The sequence below is a fragment of the Cajanus cajan genome, chromosome 5, assembly GCF_000230855.2.
Source record: "Cajanus cajan strain Asha chromosome 5, NIPB_CcT2T_4, whole genome shotgun sequence".
In the NCBI taxonomy this organism is placed as follows: domain Eukaryota; kingdom Viridiplantae; phylum Streptophyta; class Magnoliopsida; order Fabales; family Fabaceae; genus Cajanus; species Cajanus cajan.
In genome coordinates this window covers 69,653,892-69,670,602 of record NC_138521.1, presented here as the reverse complement: position 1 = coordinate 69,670,602, position 16,711 = coordinate 69,653,892, and the positions used below count along the sequence as shown (strand labels likewise).

The following is a 16,711-nucleotide window of genomic DNA, read 5'->3' as shown; positions in this document are numbered from 1 at the left end:
TTATAATTTATAATTTAGTTTATATTTAATAAACAAATAAATTGAGATTCATTGAGTTCGTAATGTTTGTTCTAAGGTTAAACATGACAAAAACGAATACTAAAATAAAATGACAAAATCAAATAAGTTATGCACTTAGTAAATTTTTCTGACATAATTGACTTCCTTAAACACTTGATAAAATTTGATTCTTAACTATGTTTATGAAAAAAAAATACTATTGAAAAATCTATTTAAAATTTATAAATAATATTTGTAATTGTACAATGTACAAGTTCAATATTTATTTTTATATAATTAAAATGTATATAAATTAATATTTTTTATGTTATAAATTATATTTTAAATGTATAATAAAGAAATTATATTGTGGTATATGATTTTTAACTATTGAAAATTTCTTTTAAAAATTATTGAATTTCAATTAAGAAATAAAGATGGAAAGTTAAAAGTAGAGTGGTTTGAGATGGTCAAAGAAAAAAAAATTAAGCTGGTTGTTAAATCAAATTAAAATTAAGTATATTTGAAATATATATATATATATATATATATATATATATATATATATATAACTTCTAAAATATTATCATAAAAACAAAAGATAAAAGACATGAGTTAATGAAAGTGATAATAACTCTAAATAATATTATCATAAAAAAATATTAAAATATCTTTATCAAAAAATAACATCTAAAATTTAATAAGTGTGATGATTTTTTAAAATTTAATATTTTTATTATTTGTTGTAATATTTTTAATATATGTTGAATACACATACCAACCAGTTCACATATAGAAAGATTGAGTTTAGTTGAAGATAATTTCCTCAGGCTAAGTCATTGTTCATTAAGGAATTTTCAAAAAATACCTACAGACAGCACAGAATCGAACCCAAACCCAAAGTATTCAAGTGAAGGCAGTTCAATCCTGCAATAATCAATTGATCATCATTTACCTTATCACGCTTATGAGATTCACCTCAATACTCTTGAAAATGAAAATACACTTTCACCTTTTCTGAAAATACTTGCAAGTTACAGTCTGAATATAAGAAAAGTGAACAAATATATAAAGTAAAAAATAAAAAAGTATTTACTGCCAATTTATAGTTAATTAAAATCAGAGTACTTTAATTACAAACCAAAAATATATACACCTTTCCTCATTTTACTAACTAAATAAATTTAATATGCATTGATATAGACCATAAGTATCTTCCGCTAAAGAGTGAGAATAATTTTATTAAAATTAAAAAATAAGCTTATTAGAACCAGATAAATCCATTATAGACGAAAAACTCTATCCAAACATTTAACATATCCAACATTCGAACTTTAATTATTTTAACAAATGCAATATTAAATTTCATCCATCAAATTAAAATTAACTATTCAAATCATGTATTTAATTACAAATATCAAACTTTAATTAGAAAACAAAAAAATCATGTGAAAGTTATAAATAAATTGGAAATATAAGCCATTAACTTCAATTTAAAAACTAATTAAATAATTTTTTTTATGGTAGTACCCAATTAATAAGCTCCGTATTTTTAGTATAGGTTCTCGACACAGGACTTACCGAAATGTTATAATATCACATCGATGTAATTTTGTTGCATTTCTCATTTCTTCACATGGTATAAAGTATATAAACATATACACAACTAACTTTTCACTGCTTCATTTAGTACAAAATCAAGGGATTGGCGATTTGTTGTTCTCTCTTTGTTCATAAATACAAAAGAATCCACCTATGCCATTGCAATTTCAAGTGTCGAGTTTTGTAGAAAAAGATGCAGTAAATCACTCTGCTTGTAACCTGTGTAGAGATTAATTAGAGAGCCCACACTCTTGATCAATCATCGATCTCGAAGGTCAACAACATCGAACTTCAAGTTAGCATTCATATAGACATGAGAGCAGTGCTCATATATTGGACTTCCATCCGAAGGCTCTTCATGCGGATGAAATCCACGTTGTTGACAGTTACGAATTACAGACACACCACCCGGATCAGACAGATGAAATATGCCATGTGGACTGCATTCCCAAAACAAATGCATCTAATTAGTCACAAAGTTATATAAATCAAAATAAATAATCATTTATTTTCAAATAAACTATCTAAAATAGAGCATTAGACTTCTCATTTCCGTGCCAAAGGCAACAAACTTGGAATAGTTTGAGATACAGCTGATAGTATCAATATCAACAAGTAGGTTGTAGTAAGCTTCTACATGTCAGTCATTTTTTTACGAATTGAACTTTCTAAAAGCGCTAGTACTATCATTGCAAGATATTTGTCAAGGTTCTACTGCTTATTGATGTGTCATTTGTTACAAGATAAAGTCCTCACAGTCCTCACAGTCCCCACAGAATCAACTAATTGCTAAGTAAATGTTTCTTGTCTGTAATAAGCAAAACACAGAATCGAAGGCAAATGATTCCGGCCACTTGGGCTGGGGTTTCGGAGAGGGACTTGGGAGCAGTGGCAAGTTGATTTTACAACTTGTTAACCAACATTTTTCCTTGGATACATATAATAACCCTATCGCTTTTTACCATAAAGGTTAATCAATTATAATATGCCCATTATTGATGATGTATGAACTAAAACCCAAGCCGAGCAACACAGAATAGGGGGAAAAAATTGTGTAAATTATTCAAGAAAAAAAATCCTTCATTATATTCATACATATTTTATGATCTTTCCTCCGTCCACCACAAGGCACAAGCAAAGGAGAAAAATATCCCCTAATCCAATCTCAGATCATATGATTGAGTTTTAAAGGGCCTGGCATGTTCTTGGGAAAAAAATGTGTAAAATGAAGCCCACAAAACTTGGACTTCGACTGGGTTATTGCATATATTTCCTTGTTTAATCTATGATGATCATTGAGACATTGATGAAATACATAGTTGGAGATAGAACTTACCTTGCAGTATCTGTAGGGGCCATGACAATAGCAATTGCCTCCGGTAACATGATCTGGAATGAAACCACAAAATATACACCCTATCACCAGTTAGGTACAATTAAAATGAAATATAGACATGACATATACAGTTACTGATAGTTATAGATTCTTATATTAAATTGAGAAAATAAAGCTCGTACTCCAATTGTTTTCACTAAAATCTTATACTCAAGTTATTGGGCCTTGTTCTGTCACACATTATACTCTAAATTGTCATGCAAGTTAGATCAAAATCCATGACACCATCAACTCTTTCATCTTAACAATCTGCGGCACTATCCAGCATTAGTACAACTATTTCTTGTCTAGGCCCCATTATGAATAGAGGGCTATACCAACTGCTTTAGCATTTTAACCTTTAATGTGAAAATCCAGGAAATTGAAATTACAGTGCCATATATTACCTGATATGAGTAATGAGTGTGCAGATCCACGGAAGACATGAAACAAGTCTGTGACGGATGTGTCTGAAATTGAAAAAAATAAGATAAGACATCTAAAGTTTGTAAACTACAAGAGTCGGTTAAAGAAACAAATGGGTAAGAGTCACAGAAAAAAGTGTGCTTGATATAAAAGGCTTGCTATCTTCAATCGTACCAATTAATAGGGTAAAATCTGTTGATGCATGCAATCATCAAAACATCAGCATGCAATGGCTTATGGGATCTTTGGTAGTTACTAACTCAAGAAATTCAAGACTGCTAAAGTCATCTTTAAGACAAAGATAAAAGACATGAAAGCGGGTGACAACTAAAAGAAACAGTTTTTCCCTGTTAAATATCTTGCATCAGAGTAAACTCCAAATCCCCGGGAAAGAAAAGGGAATGAAAAGGATGAATTTTCTTCCTTTCATTCTTATCATAACTCATCAACTTCACTAAGTGCACTTCAATATGCTTTTCCACTTCCCTCAAAGCATTATTAATAGAAAAATATGACAGAAAGAATTATTTTGCCAAAAACTTTGATCAAATGATTTGGCATGCTTGTTGATTCTTAGATGAGTCAGGGGTCCCTACCACTTTATTTCATCAAACAGCTCCCTTAAATTCTGTCAAAACTCTGGTCTTTTTTTTGTTTCCTCTGACACATTTCTCATGTTTCAGAAGGTAAATAATTGGATAATGGATAATTTAAGTGTAACCAGTTCGATTCAAAGTTTATATCAGGATTACAAAGAGAAGCAAGTAATTGATAAATAATCCTTATACCTACTACTCTAAACATGACAGCAAGACAAGTTTCATTGGCCAATACTTTTATTAGAAAATAGAAGCCTTCAATTCATGAGGTACAAAAGCAGAAAAAACAATATATGAAGTTTTTTGCTGTAACCACCCAGGATAAAAGAACGTATCAACATATTACTCATGAATATATAATCAAATGAATGAACAAGTAACAGCCAAGATTAATGAAGCACTTACATGTATCCAACCTAAAGGAAAAAGTGATAAGCTGTCTTGAACTTCAAATATTTCTTCTTCATTCAATGTTGAACACTGGATAATAAAATTCAATTAGATGCACTATTGCTGAATGGAAAAAATAACAACACACGGTAGAAAGAAAAAAAATCATTAATGAACCATGAAAAATTACAATCCATTGGATCTCCTACAATTAATAAGTACATGATATTGTGCTAGTTCTATTAATATATGAGTGAACTACTAAATTAGTTCTAGAGATTGTGTAAGTTGGGCATTTTAGTTTTAAAAATTTTAAAAACCCTCCATTAGTCCCTAATTTTGCAAAAAGTTGTTTAATTTAGTCTTTTTCTAATTTATTTTCCATTGTCTTTTTGCACCAAAAAAGACTAAAGTAAATAAACATTTTGCAAATTCAGACTAATGAAGGATTTTTAAAATCTTAGCGATCGAAATGCCAAACACATACAATCACCCAGGACAAATTAGGAAGTTTACTCATTTATATACTGTATGAAATTATGCATTATGTCTTTTCCTATTTTGGTGAATATAAGTATATAACCAGTACATCATTTTACAATTTGATAGCAACCCAGGCATTTAATTAGAAACTGGAAATAAAACCCAATTACAGGACTTTGAGGGTTTGCTTCCTCCCTTCCCTAAGGCCCAATTCCTCACTCAAATTATGCCTACCTTCTACCCTCCCATTCTCTTTGCATTTATCCCCATTCAACCCATTTCAACTTCCATGTGGGCTAATTCACTGGCTTTCTTTTTACCATTCCTCATGTACAGCTTACTGAGCTCAGTACCAAGGGATTGATCCCAATCATTTGAATTCCCAAGGATAATTCCACTAAAATTGACTAAAGAACCAGCTGTCTTTAAAAATAAGTGCTAATAATTCTAATTTACAGCAACATTGGAGGTTGAACCAGAAGTTCCACTAAAATGTTAAGAAATTATCTAAAACCAACCATTACCAATTATTATGCAAGATTTTCCAATCATAACATCTGTGCGCCTCAACCTCAAACGAATATTAAGGTTTTATTTTTTCCGACAGGATATAGTTGGGTCCGGAGTAAGATAAATGCAAAAAATGAAGTTTTTAAACCATGGAACGACAAAGGAATAGTCACTAGGACACAGTATAATAGCATGTAAAATAAAATCAAATAAAATATATATAACACAAGAAAAATGACCATTATCTTACCGAGTCTGAAGTTGATTCCTGCTTTGGAATTATAAGTGTCGTGATATGGAATACCCTTTTTTTCTAGAGCCACCCATATTGCAAGCACAAATAACTTGTTAAAATTATCTCCACGAGACTTTCTAAAATTTGGAAGCACACAAAATAATGATATATCTTACCAGGGACCCAGCAAGAACACCACATGTCTCTAAGTTCTTCCGTGTGTTTGCTGAAGCTAATCTCAAAAAGTCTTCCATCATTTTGACAGGCTGCAACATAAAGTGAAATTATAATTTTTATTAGTATAAGAACTAAAAGAGCCAAAACAAATAAAAACAAGTCACAATGAAGGACCAACAAAATCCGAGATATATGTCACACACTTCAATTAGAAAACTAAAATAGGCTTACAATATGAAGGTGTTGATATGTAGTTGGACCAACTCCAGAATCATTAGAAGATTTAGCTGGTCCTGGCCTTGGATCTGCAACTTTTGAAGGAGGAATAGGGGCACATTCTGGGTAAACCTGAGCAAGAACAGGAGGAGGCAAAGGTTGCTTGATGTTGAGCAATTGTAAAGGTTCCTCCCTTGATTCAGTAACAACAGGAGAACAGGACTCAACAGCAGGATTCAACCATCTTCCATCGTCCAAGGAGAGAACCGAGTCCATTGTGGATGTAACTGGTTCTTGATCACCATCTTTAATTGCCACAAGATCATATTGCCCAGCCTGATTCAGGCTATCAGCATGGACAACAAAATAGTGTGTTAGACATTTATATTTCAGAGCAATAAAGCTAAACATAACACCTTAGAACAATACATGACATTAAAATTTCAGTATATTTTCATAATTAGATGGCATTACAAACTAACAATGAGAAACAACCATATATTAATAAAATGAAAATAAAATAAAATAGTTTCAATAGAAGAATACTAACTGTAATGACCAGAGAAATTGACCACAAAATCCAGAATACAAAAGATTAAGAACATGGGGATTGTGCAATTTGTACGACAAGAAATCATGAATATATGAAACATAAAAAGGACCAAACCAATTTCAAATTAGAATAAGCTAGTCAAACCTTGAATCCTTGGCATGTGTGAGATCACTACTGCTTGGATATTGAACCTGCACAACATTGAATACCAATATTGTTAGAATATATGAAAATACAAATTTAGAGTAGCCTAGATTATCTCCTACGATTGATTTCCATATTACCTTACATTTCATGATATTAGTGTTATAACATAAGTTTTGTAACACATCACATCATATCAAGTCAACATCAATGCTAGAGTATTCAATATATATTTTCTCCTCTTCCTCCCTCTAACTAAAGCCCTATACTTTCATCAAATATCAAAAATAGATAATCATATTTACACCACATAATAAACCCACACTTCAATTTTACCTTTATTTCTGCACTAGGTCCAAGCCATTGGCCACGAAGACCATTTGGTCCTAAAAATGAATGTCTGGACAAAGTATCCTTATTTGGAGGGGGTAGACTGAGAGATCTGCATATAGTCCAAGTAATAGATATTATATTTCTTCCTTTAATATAGCAGCATTTTCTTACTTTTGAAATGTATCTTCAATGTTCAAGAGAGAACCTCCTAAAATCACCAGGATAATAAGAAGTAAAGAAACAAATTTGCTACTGAAAAACAAAAAGGTGTTACATACTCTTACATAACCAACCACAACATATTGAGTTTTGGCTGCCAATTAAATAAATCATTAGATTTAGAATTTGATCCAGTGAGGTATGGAAGCAGTAAACATATTGAGTTTTGCCTGCCTATAACAGTAAACATTTGATAAAACAAAACACTCTTATTTGTTGTCTTATATGAAATTCACTTGGACATCTAAATGAACAAAAGCAAAACTAAATGCAGAAAAATAGAGGAGCAAAAAATGAGTAAGAGCAATCTCACTCAATTCATAATTTTCCTGGCCACTAATTTATCTTCCAGAATGGCCAAAACCCAAAAGTAACTCAACAAAGATTTGATCTTAGCAGTACACCTGTAAATTGTAGAAATTTCAATAGAATATGATCGAGTAGAAAAACTTACAGTTTCTGAAACTGCTTGTCAATAGGCCTGGAATTTGAAGATAACATATTATTGTAATTCCATGAAGTGTTTGAACCCAATCCAGCAGGCTGCAGATATGTTGGGAAAACAAAAGGTTGACACCAGTAAACAGTATGAACCACAATTCAAGCACATTAGAGCAGAAGAATTGGAAGTTTTGTGCAATTTACATAATTTCTTCACAAACGCATATTGATATACAAAAAGGTATAAGCAAACAAAAAGAAATTCTAAAATGAAAATTTTCAAGAGCTACAAATTGTACCAAGACAAGACATCAGACACAGCACAAAGAGATCGAGAATTTTCCATATCCAGAAATTTACTAAAACAATATCTTGAAGTCCTAACCTGTTTAAAATCCATGCTTAAGTTATAACTTTTATTAACAGCCGGCCATTCCAAAGAAGAATTCACTGAACTTTGCAAGGCCTTATTAGAGCCATTTTCTTGAGGCAATGGAGCTTTTACATGTGACTCATTCAATTTTTCCACCCGGCGTTTAAATTCAGGCTTCAAAGATTCAAGCTCATTTAGTGCAACTCGCGACCTCTGTAATGGAATAATGACAGAAAGAAAAGGAGAACAGGACCAAATATCAAATATAAAAAGATCAAAGTAACAATTAAACAGACGCTAATCCACCATAAAAAGTGGCACAGCAGTTTCTCACCTTCTTATATGCTGCCCTTTCACTGGCCAGTGAAACTTGATAATCTCGATGATATGGTATAGTCTCAGAAACCAAACTTTAAAAAAAAATTACAATAATAGGCACAGTGAGGAAAAACGGAAAATGCTATACCCAATTTAACTGAAAACTAACAAACCCACCATAAAGACAAACCTTGGAACTTTTATAATTTACCTTATAAATCTAAGGAGGATGATATACAAGTCAACTACATTATTCTCCTCCCGGTAGATACCTGCCTGCAAAAAAGAAAAAAATTCATCACTCCAGTGAACGAACTCACCTAGAAGGAACACAGTAAACATCCAAAAGCAACAACCATATATGTACATCAAAGTCCAAGCTGTTCAACTTATACACAAAACTTACTATGACTAGTTCTAGTGCATGGTAGCATAATGAAGTTAGCACAGATATTCCCAAATAGGTTCCCTACCACAATCACTCACAACATTCTCAGTTCCCTCTCTGCGACTAACATACAAATCTTATATTGATTTCTTATTTTTTCTTTGGTCTATAATTTTATATTGACTTGTAACTATTATGATATGACAAAGATAAGCAAGCTGTGATCACATAAAACACTTTTTAATTAAGTTGTGTGGTGTATGGCATCGTTGATAGATTATAACAAGGGCCAGAAACAAGCCTGTTTAACTGATCCTAAATAGCATGAATTAGTCACACAATCATAATCAAAAGCTACAGGGGAAACAAGGATTAAAGGTTCTTCTTCGCATACGAATTCGTTAATTGTAAGCACCGAAGCAGAAACTAATAAACGAAAAGGATCCTATATTTGGGTTCGAGAAGGTTCGAGTGATGATAATAAGGCAAAGCCCTAACGTAATTGAGGATGAAGCAATCAGCATTTAAATGGAGAAATTGAAGTAGTGATTTACCTGCTTGAGGAGGTTATCGGCAATCCGATAGTAATAGCGAAGGGGAATGCGGTTATCAACCTCGATTTTGCGAGCGACCGAATCCAAGTCGATGGTCATCTTCTCGGGAAAGGAATGCCAGTGCAACACGCCTCCAATCGATTAATCAAACTTTCTCTCTGTGTGAAATTCACGAGCACGTTTCCGAGTTGACGGTGGAAACCGGGAAGGAAAGATGATCAAAGTGCGTGTGAGTCAAGTTGTTAGATAATTAAACTCGTCGTTTTGAACGAAAGAGCCACTCTTCTCATTTTATAACTTCCACCGCATACACCACCACGACATAGTGAGTACATACACAACATACCAATCCTACACTTCATATATTTTTTTTATATATAGTATTATATAACCATATAACATGTGTTCATGAAAATTAAATTATTTTAATAATTCATTATATGAATAATTAACTATAATAATAATGGGTTATAATTCAAATAAAATTTTGTTCAGATAAATTTGTTGATAAATGATTTTAAAATGTCTAGTTTTATTTGAATATATAAAAATATATTTTTTATGTAGCAAATTAATTTTAAAAATTGTTAAAATAATCATAAATTTCATAAAAACATCTTATTTTCCAAGAAAAAAAATGTTGTTTATAAATTTAACTTGATGTTTATACGCACAATTTTTATATTTGTTGACAGCTATTTTTTTTTCTTTCTTAAAATAGCTAGAATGAGAGATTATAATTTTTCCCAAACATTTTTCGAACAAAATTCTAGAATGGGATATAAGAGAAATGTTTCCAAGTTTGTTTTCAAACAGATTCGAACATCAAGTCCACTTATATTATAGATTAAAATACATAAATGTTTATCTCTTTCAATATTATGGTGGCAAAAAAATCTCTTTCAATATTATATCTTATACTTTTTTATTTTAATAGTATGTTTACTCGTGTTCTACATGAGTGTTTTGGTTTAAAATATATTTTAATAATAATAAATATATTAAAAATAATAATTTATTTTTTTACCAAAATATATTTATATCATTCATTAACAGTAAACTGTTCAATAAGGAAAAAAACATTATTGAAAGTATGAAAATTAAGTAAAGATGGAATTATCCTAGTAAGCTCATGAGTAACACCATTTTATTATCTCTTAACAAAATCTAAATCATAGATTGGATTGTGAGATAAAAAATTTTACAATCTTCTAGTAAGCTTCCTAGTTTAGATAAAAAAAATTGCAACCTTCTAATTTGGCTCCTAGTCCACATTTATCAATAGTTAAACTTCGTATTTCATCTATTATTAATTTGCAATCCAATTCAAATATCACATTATTCATGTTCATAGAGACAATAAATTGAATTGGTGATAAAATTATTCACGCCTGACCTTCTTGAACATCCATACAATGTTGTTGTCGATAAGTTGAACCTTAATAAAGATAATCTAAATAAAAATTAAGTCATTTTAACTTTATTTGCATAACTTGATAGGTTAAATGGATTAGGTCAGGTTATCTTGATGGAAAAAAAAATTAATACTAATAATAATTATTTAAAAAATAATAAATTAAAATAGAATACATTGAAATATAAGTTTTGGATTGCAATATTTTTTTTGCCTTTTGTCATCTTTTAAAAAAATATTGAAGAAAAATCAGTAAAATAATTACTTCTTTATCCTCCAAATTGAAAACATTTCTATTTTCACTAAAATGAACACAAATAATAACAAAGATAAACCAATTTTTTAAATCAAAATATTTTTTATGTTTTTTTATATAATTTTCTCTTGTTATTATTTTTTAATTGAGGTCAATTTAACTGGTCTAATAGCTCAACATGGGGTAGGTTGAACAAAAAAATAACCATCAAAAAATAATATAAATCAATTCAATCTAGTTCAAAACATCATTTGACCTATGTAGGTTGAATTGGTTCAATCTATTTGATAGCTCTAAATATATAGAAGTTAATTTTAACGAGGAATTACTACATAAAAAACTTATAAAAAATTATGTTCTTAATTATCACTTAAAGAGAATTTATTGCATGAAGAACTTATAGAAAATTATTTTTAATTACTAGATGAAAATTTATACTAAAAATAGTGATAAAGATAATATGTAAAATAATATGATATTAGTATACTTATCATTTAATATCTTTTTCATATAATAAATATTAAATATTAAAATAAATAACACTACCCTAATATCAATGATATGTAAAAAAAATAAGAAGAGAATAAAGTTAAAAGATCGACGAAAGATAAAAATGACCATATGTTTAGGTCGTTTAGTTTTTGATAAACTTTAAATAAAATATAGTTTTCATCTTCAATTGAAGATACTTTACTGTTCTTAGTTCTTAGTAATGGGGAAAAAAATGCATTGTCATGTGTATTTCACCGCATATGGATGTAATTATGGATGATTGTAAAACGAATTGGCTGACCTGCCAAATTATAAAATTGACTAGACGTCCTAACTTTCTTATCCAATGATAAATTAGTAGACTGACAGGTTAGTTTATTATTTTTTTAAAAAAAAATTAATATTTGTTTTAATATCCTTTTTAACATAATTATTTTTTAATATCTAAAACATTGACATAAATTAATTATATTAAGAAAAATAAATGTGATTATATCGCGAACCTTAAATCTAACAACCAAACCCTAAACTTAAATGGGCTATCCTAAGGATATATCATGATCCTATTCAGCTAATGATATATACACTTTTTTTTTAATAAGTACATTTCCTTTATTTTTAATTTTTTTAAAATATTTAAATTTTTGTATTTTTAAAATTTTTAATTTTACATCTCTAACTTTTAATTTATTATTTTTTCTTTTCACATACCTCCTTTCTCTCTTTTCCAGTTTTTATAAGTACTATCTTATCTCCCTTTAATTCATTACCTATTTCAGTGGGTAGTTTCAATTCTCTCAATTTTTATATTTCTCTTTTATTTTTTCACTTCTTTCACTTTTTCACATGCACCCAAATTATAAAATTAGTAGGCGAGAACATTATAGGTACGTGTAGCTTCATCGATAGTTTTTATCAAATTAGACACACATTTTTTCTTTCAACACTTCATTTACTCTCACCTCTTCAAAAACTTTAACATTAAATTTAGTGTTATGAAAAAGATATTTTCATTATTCTAGAGTACTATGTGGATAGTGAAATTAGTGAGAAATCTGAAAAAGGAAGAGAAAAAGAATAATATAAAACTAAAAAAATTAAAATTACTTACCAAAATAGGTGGGGGTGAAGAAAAATTAAGAAGGTACATGTGAAAATAAGGGAAAGAGATATGTAAAAAAAGTATTAAATTAAATGTTAGGAATGTAAAATTAAAAAATTAAAAATAAAAAATTAAAGATATTTTAAAAATTTAATTTTTTTTTAAAAAGGGGTGTACTTATAAAAAAAAAAGGAGGTGTATATATCACGATCCTATTCTCAAATAGATCTCAAATAAGCGGAATGAGTATCATGCCAACTAGGGATGAACATAAAATCGAGACCCGATAAAAAATATTACTTTTGGGTGAGTTCGAGCGTGTTTTATGGGTAAATCAGGTTAAAATTTTGATTTTATAAGGGTTATATTAGGCAGGTTTGGTTTTAAATTTTTAAATCCGCTAAAAATCGAACCCAACCAAAAAATAAGTTAAGTTTAGATTTTTATTACTTTTGTATAACTAAACGACAATGATCCAAACTCAAAAATCTTTATTTCAAGTATAATATAGTCATCAATTTGTAACTTTTTTTTCTCATAACCCAGATATTTCTTTTGTCTTCTCCTTCCTCATTCAATTTCTCAACACACTAGTCTATTTTTAGAGTTTTATTTTTGTTTATTTCTTTATATTTATTTTTCATCTTCTTATCTCCATTTTAAGTACAACTTGTGTGAATGTGGTTTCTTATGAATTTTGTAATCTTTTAGATTTCTTTTGTATGTAACAACTATAGATTTTGTTATCTTTTATTTTTGCTTCTTTAGTTTGTTAATGTTTTATTTACGAATCTACTTACACCATCCATTGTTATCTTTATTCTATCTTTGTATATTGTTTTAAAAATATTTTTTTATCATTTTAAGTTTCACATTCGTTAAGATAACTTGATTCACAAAAAATCTAAAACCCGATTGTACTCACCCGCTCAAATTTAAATACGTTTCAACCCAAACTGCCTCAAACTGAAAAGTTTAGTCAGTTGAATACGGGTCACATTTTTTCAAAATTGATTTATAACGGGTTGAACATTTTTTTGCTCGAATCCGCGCGTTGTCCACCCCTAATGCCAACGGACCAGCCCGCACATCGAGGCCCATTTTATCATCATTGATGTGATTGTACCGGCCACGCGCACCTCTAGCATTGACACTTTGACAGCATGCAGGACTTTATCTTGAACACACTTAGGCTGTTAGGCACCATGTCTCTAACTTGTTCATTAAATTATTAAATACTTGCACCCAACCCCTCGTCTCTATTCCGAAAGTGTTATCCTTTCATTTTCCAGGAGTTTTGTTCCTCGAAGTAAGCACCCATCTTCTTCTTTGGGTATGAATGGATATGAAATCGCAGTTCTGATTTCTTATAGGTTGGTATACAATCCTCAATATATAAATTAAAATACGTTGTAGTTTTATTGAGTAAAAGTGTTTTAAGATAATAATAATTAAGAAAAACTTTGAATCATAATAGAAGTCATTTATCATAAACCTGAATATAGTTTATATGATACAAATATTTATGTATTATAAATTTTAATTATAGTATAACATACTTTAAATTTTATTATTGTAAATTTAAATATAAAATAAATATTACCATGTACTTTGTACAAGTTAAAATATTGATTAAATAAATAAAAAAAACTAATGAATGAAAGTATGAAACAAAATGAACCACGTAATTCATACACCATATAGAAAGGAATTTAAAATACTAGATGTACTTTTACTTTTACTTTTTTCTTCCATTCCTATTTCATCTCATCTTTTTCTCTATTTAATTTCTATTGCATAGTTTATCGTAACTCTTATTTATTCTTTCACCATTCCTTTGTTTTATTATTTTTTTTCTTTCTCTCTCTTGCTTTCACCCTATATACCCTTTTTGAGATACGCTTTTCCATTTTTGACTCCCACACCTAACTCCAAATTCTTGATATTTTTTCCCAAACTTTCCACAATTTATTTAATATGCTCCCTCCATTTTTTTTATTGTCTTTAAAGTTATATACAAAAAATTAAAAAAATAATTGATATTTTAATTTTTTAAAATATTTATTATTCATTTTTTTATTATACTCTTTAGATGATTAGAGAAAAAATAGGTATATTAAAAAATAAATAGATACAATATTATTTAATAAACATACATTAATTATTAAAAAAATATAAAAAAAAATTAAGAAATCATAAGTTTTAGAAAAGTGAAAATTAAAAAAAATAATAAAATACTAACAAAATGATTATGAAAAAAAATGGAGGGAACAATAGTAAGACTTGCATAGCAAACGACAAGTTTTTTTTTTCCAAGTCTGATAAAAATTGCAAAGACTAATACTAACCACACATTTTTTGGTTGAACCATTTTTTCCACCACGTGTTTTATACTTTTTTGATAATGTACGTTGATTGCAAAATAATAGCGTAATTGAATAATTATGTACAATTTTTTATTTATTTGAGGTAGGAATTACTCGGTACATCTAATATAATAATATTAATGCCGTAATTCTTTAAATTCCACATTCCAAAGCACACTCCACACCACTCAGTTAAATTATCTACTTATTAGGATGATGGAGACCCAAGGTTCTGTAGCACTGGTGGTTGGTGTCACCGGGGTGACTGGGCTGAGCCTAGCCCAAGCCCTGAAGCAGCCGAGCTGTCTGGGAGGCCCATGGAAAGTTTACGGCGCGGCCCGCCGACCAGGGCCCAGTTGGTTCCCTCCTTCTATGGTGGACGAGTTGATCACCTTGGACGCTGTTGACTCTGGCGACACACGCGCGAAGCTTCTCCCCATAGCTGATGAGGTCACGCATCTTTTCTGGATCACCTTGCAGGTTCGTGCAGACGAAGAAGCCAACATCAGTGTCAACAAAAGCATGCTTCTCAACGTTCTCACCGCCCTCAAGTCCTCCTCTTCTTCCCGGCTGGCCCATGTAACGGTCCAAACCGGCACCAAACACTACATGGGCCCAATTTTCGACCCGGTCCTGTCCACCCAACTCGTCTGCCAGGAGCCACCCTTCGACGAGAACATGCCACGCCTCCCTTACCCCAACTTCTACTACGCGCTCGAGGATCTGGTTGAATCCCACGCGCCCTCGATTACATACTCAGTGCACCGCTCCTCCATCATATTAGGCGCCACCGCGAGAAGCTCATACAACGCGCTGTTGACGCTGGGGACCTACGCCGCAATTTGCCGCCACCTGGGGTTGGCGTTTCGGTACCCGGGAACGAAGTACACGTGGGAGCATTTCTGCGACATGACCGATGCGCGTGTCTTGGCGCAGCAGCACGTGTGGGCTGCGGTTACACCCGAGGCTAAGAACCAGGCCTTTAACTGCACGAACGGTGATGTTTTTATGTGGAAGAGCGTGTGGAAGCTGCTCGCTGAGGTTTTCGATGTGGGGTTTGTGGCGTTTGATGAAAGGGAAGAGTTTGATTTGGCGGAGCTGATGCATGATAAGGGAAGCGTTTGGGAAGAGATTGTGGAGAAATACGGGCTTTGCAATACCAAGTTGGAGGAAATTGTGTGTTATGAAGCCTTCCAAACAGTGCTACGTTTTCCGTTTCAACATGTGTCTAGTATGAACAAGTGTAGGGAATACGGGTTTTTCGGCCATGCTGATACGTTTAAAAGTATCAGATTCTGGGTGGAGGAGCTGAGAAAGATGAAAATCATACCATCCTATCAACAATAAATAATTAAGCCCGTAAGTGTCTATGTCTATGTTTAAGTCAATTATGTAAACAATAATTAAAGACTACGTGGTCTAGAATTATATAATAATTTTTCTTTATCAACGCTCAACTTCGTAATACTTCACAAGTAAAAATTGGTATTCAATAATTAATTTTGAAACAAATTAAACACCCTATATTTCATATTTTCTCGCATGAAGTTCAGTTTTATTTATGGAGAAATTTAACGGCGACCCTACAAATTTAGAGGGTTCGTTTGAAATGTGCAATTGTTAGACCAATAATATTTAACTTTCCGTAATATCATCATTTTGCACTTGCATAAGTAGTTGGTTAGAAGCATTAGAGGGGCTTTTGGGTAGAAGAACAACAAACTGTTTCTGTACATTGATATATA

General features: G+C 30.9%; 1 protein-coding gene and 1 pseudogene across 2 annotated transcripts; one reads left to right on the top strand and one right to left on the bottom strand.

The window, feature by feature from the left end:
• Positions 1–1,601: 1,601 nt before the first annotated feature.
• AMSH3 (associated molecule with the SH3 domain of STAM 3) lies at positions 1,602–9,674 on the bottom strand. 2 transcript variants are annotated; one of them, XM_083075842.1, is made up of 14 exons: positions 9,337–9,674; positions 8,606–8,670; positions 8,411–8,486; positions 8,089–8,289; positions 7,717–7,805; positions 7,047–7,152; positions 6,711–6,757; positions 6,029–6,359; positions 5,797–5,886; positions 5,636–5,698; positions 4,408–4,482; positions 3,385–3,447; positions 2,939–3,018; positions 1,602–2,042 (listed from the first exon to the last, which is right to left on the bottom strand). In XM_083075842.1, the coding sequence occupies exons 1-14, from the start codon at positions 9,433–9,435 to the stop codon at positions 1,862–1,864; spliced, it is 1,566 nt and encodes a 521-aa protein (XP_082931968.1). In that variant the 5' UTR covers positions 9,436–9,674; the 3' UTR covers positions 1,602–1,861. The 2 variants fall into 2 exon arrangements, with proteins under 2 accessions (XP_082931968.1, XP_020227067.1); XM_020371478.3 differs by having other exon boundaries at positions 2,939–2,991; positions 9,337–9,672.
• Positions 9,675–15,115: 5,441 nt separating this feature from the next.
• Positions 15,116–16,416, top strand: LOC109808719 ((S)-8-oxocitronellyl enol synthase CYC2 pseudogene; annotated as a pseudogene).
• Positions 16,417–16,711: the final 295 nt, after the last annotated feature.